We start from the raw sequence: 7,297 nt of genomic DNA on the forward strand, positions 1-7,297 counted from the left end.
GAGCAGCGGACAGTACTCAGAGGAGAGAAAAATCAGGAATTCTGGGAGGGAGCAAAGGATACGCTTGGCAATCCCCGGTGTGTGTAGGAATGGGGAGGAGGGAGGAAAAGAAACTTTATGCACCATGAAGACAAGTCTACACCTTCCGGGAGGATTCCAGGCCCAGGACAAAAGCTCCAAGGGGAACGCCAATTCATTCATTCCCTAGCTTACTCCAGAAATGCAATGCCTCATCCTTTGAGCACTCCACCACGCGGAAGTAGACGCACAGACCAAACAAACCCCAACACCCCAAGCGGGGCTCGGCCAAGTCACTCTGACAGACGCTGAGGAGGAGAGGGGGATCAGCCCCCCGCCCCCAGGCTCGGGTTCGAGGCGGGCTCCATCCCTAGGTCCTGAAGGTCATCCCCCGGAAGGAGAGGGAGGAAATCCAGCAGCAGAGGGAAGGGAAGGGGAGGGGTGGAAGGTGGGAGCCCGCAGCAGTCGAGTCCGCCCCCTCCCCGCATCAGGAGGGCTTGCCCTGCCCGCGGGAGGGGCCGCTCTCCAGCTTCCGATAGACAGTGTTGGAGTTCTTGCAGCGGCAGCCGGGCCGGGTGGCGCGGTCGTAGCAGCCGCGGCCGAGCTTGAGGCAGCCGTGGGCAGGGGGGTAGCACAGTAAGCAGGGCAGGCAGAGCGCCAGGGTGCCCATGCACAGGTAGCGCGAGCAGCAGTGGGCCTGCGAGCAGGAGCAGGGGTGGTCCGCGCACGAGTCACCCTCGTCGTCGTTGGAGCAGTGGTAGAAAAGGCCCTTGACTAGGCACATGCAGGTGCCGTACTCCACCATGCTCTCGGCGGAGCACAGGCACTGGCGGTCGCAGGCCAGGCAGGAGGGCAGCGCCCGGGGCGCCGTGCACTCGCCGCACTTGCACTTGCCGCAGCGCTCACAGATGAACTTGTGCTGGGCCGCCGCCGCCGCCGCCGCGGGATCCCCCTTGGCTGGGCCTTTCAGGTCGTCGGTGCCGCCATCGCCTCCCGCGGAGGAGGCGCGCTTGGGCTGCGTCCGGATGGCCCTGTCCGTGGGCCGCGAGGGCGGGGATCGGCCCAGCAGGCCCTGCTCCGAGGACACGCTGCTGTTGCTGCCCGAGCTGGCGGCGCTGCCGGTGCTGGTGGACCTGCTGAGCACCGGGGCCCTGGAGTGGCCCGGGGGGCGCTGTTCGACGGCGACGGGGGCTGTGGGGGCGGCGGCGCTGTTACTCACGCTCAGGGGGATGATCTCGTGAGTCCTCTCGGGCTTTTCAGGCCTGGGCGCCAGCCGGGGGCCCGGCTTCTTGAGCGCCACCGACGGCCCTTCGGTGTACTCATTGTTGCCTCGAATGGCCTTGATCTGGTCCAGGGACAGGATGGTGGCGCTGCTCGGGCTCTCCCTATCGGGGCAGGGCTGCTGGATCACCACGAATGACCCGCCGCCACTTCCGTGGGGATTTGGAGGATCCATGGGGAAGGAGCTGGACTTCTGGCATTCACTGGAAACCGGGCATGCATCTGAAATCCTAAAAGGAGATCAAGGGTGAAAAGAAAAACCCCGTAAATGACAGGAAGCATCTCGGGGGGTGTGTGTGGGGGGGGAAGATCCTGACAAGTCGCCAGTTGTCTGAACCACCTGGCAATGTTCTCCTGCAGCAGGGCTTCTGGCCACGGGCCAGCTTCAGGAGAGTCTGGGCACAACATCACAGGGGAGGCGAGCAGTCAGGAGCCCCTACGCCATCAAAAAAGAGACTTCTGTTCCACTTTGCAAGCCCAACGTGCCCCTTCACAGGCTGGATAAGCTGGATTTACACTGGGGGCGCCCCGTTAAAGCTTGAAACTTCACTGAGACTTGGGGGACAGCCTGTACACTGACTGACCCCTCCTCGGCAGCTGTCTGCATCAAGAAGACTAGTGCGTTTATACATTGAGGTTCTTTGTTTACTTTTACGGAAAAGCACTAGACTCGTGATGTCAAGAAGTTATACGTGAAACAGACTTCAGTGACTTTGCCAAGTGGGCCTCTCCTTTCCCTGGTGGAGCCCACACTTTCCCCTTCCGGGCCACTGCCCCCAGGGTCCCTCGACTGTGTAAAATGAATGCATTTCACTCTGGAGTCCCTGAAAAGACGTGCCTCAAAAACCAGAGGCCATTTTGCTGCGGAACTCCTCCTGATTCTGAAATTAAGGAGCTAGATTCAATGCGCAATTCTAAGGAAGTCCGCTGGGTTCCCCGGAGTCTTTCTTGGGAAAGGGCCTTTTAAAAAGCCCAAGTGCAAGTCATTGGGATGGGATGCTTGGGGAATAAAAACCAAATGTTTCGTTTCTTTCTGTGTTTCTAAACATGGAAAAATAATAAGGGACAGACACCTTTGGCTTGCAGTCTCCAAGGCTGCCCACTCTGAGCCACAAAAGGAAGAAGCAAACAAGCACCCAACCTCCCCCCGGGGAACGACCCAACATTCGCTCTTCGATCACTGGCAAGAGAACTCTCGTTTCTAATTTGCTTGGCACACAAGTCACTAGAATGCACTCGACTTCCTTTTTCAGATCAGTGTGAAACCCTTTGGAAAGAAGTTCATCATCCCCAAGGAGACCACTAACCTTAGCCCAATTCCAGGAGGGGGAGGAGGGGGCCAGGAGGGGGCAGGGGCGGAGCAGAGAAGAAAGGCACCATGGGCAGGGAGCCAGGGTCACCCGAGAGAGGAATGAAGCTCAGGAGACGCTCCGAAGAAAAGGCGTAACAGGAAGTGGATTTGAGTTATTACTAAATGTCCATAAGAGTAAATGTCATATTAACTCACTGGGGCTCCCCGCCACTCGCCCTCCTGGCTCTAAATTCACGCCCCCCCCCCCCCTTTAAAATAACTTCTTAGAACACACCGAGGACAGAGCCATAACCGGCTCGCCCGTCCCTGAGGGCCATTTAAGACTACTTCAAGGCACTCTTACTCTGTGCGCTCTTCCAGAAAGCTTTGCAGAGAGAAAGGAGGAACGATACGAAGTCCATGAAATGAGAAAGAAAACAAGGGGACGGGAATTGGGGGGGGGGGGAGGGGGCGGGATCTCACTGCTTTATCCAGGGATCACAAGTCACCTGAGATCCCATTCGGAAAAGCCAGCTGTAACAGCTAATGGAGAGGAGTCAGATGTCTAGGCTCCCCAGAAAGGGCCCAGGGAATGAAGCTGAGGGGTGGACAGTTTTCAAGCAACCTGGAGACTTCCTGGGAGGAAAGAGGAAGAAGACAATCTGTGGACCATGCCAGCACCCGGGGTGGGGGCAGGGCCCTCCCAACCATGCCAGCAGTACCAATCCCATTAGAGGGGAGCAAGGCTGTTCTTGAGAATTTCTCTGGGCAGATACTTAAAGGCCTGGGTGAATGAGTACACCGACACGGGCCGGGGGACACCCACCGCTTCAGAGACTCTGGGGGCTGATTGGACCTGAACGCAGGCAGCAGCTGGGGGGAGCGGGGCTGCGAAGTGTTCCGGCAGCACCCAGAGGGAGCCAGGGAAGGGAGTCCTGCATCCTCTAGCCTCCCGACTCGACAAACAGGAGAAATGAAGGGAGGCAGAAAGCAGCAAGAGATATGAATGAAAATCGTGTTCTCCCCCTGGCAAAGGAGAAGCATTGCCTCGGGAGGGCTGGAGTCCCAACTCTTAAAGTGGCCGCACCTTCCTCCTCCCTTCCCTTCCCTTCCCGCTTCCCTGAGTACAGTCCTTGCAATGCAGAGGGGAGGTTCCAGCCTACAGCTTAGGTGCTGATCTTCTGTGCGCCGTGCAGGGTAGGCTGCTCTGGGCTCGCTCCACACATGCACAAATGCATGCGCGCACACGCACACACGTAGGCCCCGGGCACCCACGCGGGCACCCACACACTGTTTTCACCTCTCTCCTCTTTTTCGGATCCGAAAAGGAATCTCCTCTCGAAGGAGGGCTCCTTCCTAAGGGTCTCCAGAGAAGAATTCAGCCAGACGGGGGCCAAACGACCCAAACCCACTCCTCACCCCGCCCCCCAGCCTAGCAGACACCTCCAATCCACAGCAGGCAAAGCCGAATCGAACCGAACCGAACCGTGCCCTCCAAAATTTAGGGCGATAATGGGATGAGGGCTCCGGCCAGGGCCACAGTGCAGCGGTCCCATTTCCTTCAGGGAGACCAACAGACCGACCCCAGGCCTGTCCCAACTCCTCCTGGCGGCAACGGGCAGCTTTTGAGATCCCGGGCAGCCAAGAGGGACTTTAGGGATGATCCGTCCCAAGCCACCCATTTGGGGGAGAAGGAAACTAGTCTGCTCACGTTTGGACTGAGCTGCCTCCCCGGGGGGTACCCCTGCCTTCCCCTACCCGCTCCTTCCCTCCAGCCCCGCAAAGGACCGGCTGGGAACCCAAGGCTGAAAGTCAAGGTGAGGTGACCCGCCACATGCGCAGGTGCCAAGGCCAGCCCCCTGGGCTCAGCCTCGAGGCTGGGGTGGGCTGCACCTGCCGGGGGAGCCCCCACCCCCACCCCACCCCCAGCAGCTTTCTCTGTACACGTGTGCGCCCTCCTCTCCAGACTCCCAAAAGGAGCTCAGGTGCGCCTTCTCCCCTACCGAGTGCAGAAAGCAGAGTGACCCAAGGCGGGGCCCCCAAAAGCTCACCTACCGAGTTCGGAGCGGTCACCCGGGGCGAAGGCGTCCAACCGCCTCCAAGTAGGACCCACTGAGTGTCCGGGGGCCAGAGCGGAGCTTTAAACTGCGCAGCCAGGACTAGCGGTCGGCATCCCCTCTAAGGCCAAGTGAGGCGAGCCGAAGCTTAGCGAGCCCGAGGACGCCCCCTCCCTCTCCTTTCCGCCGCCTCCTCCTCCTCCTCTTCCTCCTCCTCCTCTTGCGGCGGCGGCGGCGGCGGCTGGAAGGAGCCTTTCCCCCGGCCCCCTCTTGGCTGCAGGAGACAATCCTTGCTTGCAGTTCTCCGCGGGAGCCCAGCTCTCTGGCTCAGCTGGTGAACAAGGACAGCACCTTCCGAGGGGCTTCGGTCCAGGGAGGGGGCCGCAGGCAGCGTGCTCCCCCGGGGTCCTCCAAGGGTCTCCCGAAGATAGAGAGAGGAGGGGAAGGGCCCCGGAGCCAAATCCGCGGCTACCCAGGCAGCTGGGGCGCAAGGGCTGCTCAGCCTCCCAACTCCGCTCTGCCGATGCAGAGAATACCAAACTAGGGCGGGGTGCAGCCAGGCTCCAACCCTGGATGCAAAGAGTGGATCTCAAAGCGGCGTTCCCAGGCAGGCCCCGAGATGCCAACGGGAAGGCTGCAGACTAGTCCGAAGAGGCCCCTGAAGGCTGTGCCCGAGGAGGCCCTTTGGGGAAAGTTCTCCCAAGTCTCGGTGAATTGGTTTTGGGAAGGGTTATCTCCCCTCCCCCTCCTTTTTCCCACTTTGGGCGGAGGGTCGGGATTCTGAAGAGCTCCCGGACGTCTCGGTGGCCTCTAGTGTGGAGTAGCCTGGCCGGGATGCTGCTGTCAGCCCACACCTCTGCTCGCTAGTTCGCTCGGCTCCGCTCGGCTCAGGCCCACGGGACAGCCAGCGCGATTGGCATTCCAGGGCCGGGTCCTGCTCGGCTGCTGGGAAAAGAGAGGCGAAAGAGCACCAGTTAAGTCAAGGGGGAACTCTTTCTCCAGGCTGGCGGTGCAAGCCACGGGCCGGGGCTCCCTCTACCCCCAGCCCGGCAGCCAGCCAGCCATGTGCCTGCTGTTGCTTTCCCGGTGATTGACAGCAGCCCCGTAGGCATGCATGTCAGCCAGCTCCCTCACCCGGGAGCCAGAGCGCCCCGAGCGGGGCCCTACCCCCGTCCGCCAGCCCACCCGCTTCAGCAGCCAGAGGGAGGCCCCGGGAGCAGTGAGGGCTGCAGAGGGACGTCCCGGGCGGCTACAGAGGGACATCCCGGGGGGCTGCAGAGGGACGTCCCGGGGGGCTGCAGAGGGACGTTACAGAGGGCCGGAGAAGGAACTTCTGGTGGCAGCCAGAGCTACAGAGAGAAGTCCAGGGGGCAGAGGGAGACCCGGGGGCAGCGAGGGCTGCAAAGGGACGTCCCGGTGGTACCTCTCCAGCCCCCCCTTCCCGGGATTGGCGGGAGAGGGGGTCCGCGCCCTGGAATTCATGCCCAGAGCCCCAGCAGACCTGGAGCCCCCAGCACCTCGAGGGTCCTGCGCGAGGTGGAAGTCCGTGCGAGCTGCCTGTACGCCGGGGCTGGCTGGGGAGCGGGAGCCGAAAGGCAGCGCTGCCTCCTCCGCCAAGGCCAGCCCCGCTCACCCCGGCAGCGCCCCGGGAAGCAGAGCGATCGAACTGCTCCCACCTAATGCCAAGATGGAAAGGGGCTTCCCAGACACGCACCTTTGCCGTTTGACCTCTGCGGGAGCCGGGCTGTTGCTGCGGCGCGCGCCCTGCCTGCCCGCCCGGCCGCCTCGGAGAAGCCTGCCCCGCACGCCCCGAAGCCGCATTTCAGCGCTCAGCCTCCACCTCCACCTCCATGCCGAGGCCCGCCTCCAATGATATCATGTGTCCATCACGGGGGCTGCTCGAAAACCTGGAACAGGATTTCCTCTGACAGGCGTTTCCTCCGCGGTGTTTACAGAAGTGGACTGGGTGCAGGCATGCACTTGCACGTTCGGGCTCCGGAGGCAGCCTGCCAGCCTGCCCTGCTTGGAGCCCTGGCCCTGCGCTCCAGCCCAAGGGGGTCCGGGGAGCCTGGCAGGAGGGGGCGGGGGGAGGAGAAAGGAGGGGGAGACAGAGGCAGAGACAGCGAGACTGAGAGAGGGAGAAGCGAGGGAGAAAAAGAGAGTGAAGGCGGGAAGGAGAGAAGAAAGGAGAGAGAGGAGACCGACAGAGAGACCCACAGAGAGAGAGGACCAGCTCTCTTAAGCCAATGGAAACTGCCTGGGAAGGACCTGAGCGAGGAAAAAGTTGCAGGTCTGAGCTTTATAGTCCCTGGGGATGGCGATTGGGCAGAGAAGTGCGCAGCTAATGTGCTCACACACACACACACACACACACACACACACGCCCCTCCAGATCACTTTCACACACCCTGTATGAAAAGGCATCTTCTTTAGACCTTGGTGTTTGTGTGGCTTTCCCCTCCCCAGCCCCTATTAGAAGGTACACTCCTCGAGGCCAGGGACTTTTCTCCCCTTTGGGTCCGAGAATTTAGCACAGTGCTAAGCACACAGTAAGCGTTTAATGATTGCTTGTAGACAAGCGCGCGCGAGCACACACACACACACACACACACACACACACACACACACACACACGATGTTTCAAAGGGCA

At 61.1% G+C, this 7,297-nt stretch overlaps 1 protein-coding gene across 1 annotated transcript; it reads right to left on the minus strand.

Annotated features, from left to right (window-relative positions):
- Positions 1-6: 6 nt before the first annotated feature.
- On the minus strand, positions 7-4,821 carry SPRY1 (sprouty RTK signaling antagonist 1). The gene is made up of 2 exons (XM_044684240.1): positions 4,646-4,821; positions 7-1,529 (listed from the first exon to the last, which is right to left on the minus strand). Exon 2 carries the CDS (start codon positions 1,472-1,474, stop codon positions 506-508), a length of 969 nt encoding a protein of 322 aa, XP_044540175.1. The 5' UTR covers positions 1,475-1,529; positions 4,646-4,821; the 3' UTR covers positions 7-505.
- Positions 4,822-7,297: the final 2,476 nt, after the last annotated feature.

Source organism: Gracilinanus agilis, unplaced genomic scaffold, assembly GCF_016433145.1.
Source record: "Gracilinanus agilis isolate LMUSP501 unplaced genomic scaffold, AgileGrace unplaced_scaffold46756, whole genome shotgun sequence".
NCBI lineage: Eukaryota > Metazoa > Chordata > Mammalia > Didelphimorphia > Didelphidae > Gracilinanus > Gracilinanus agilis.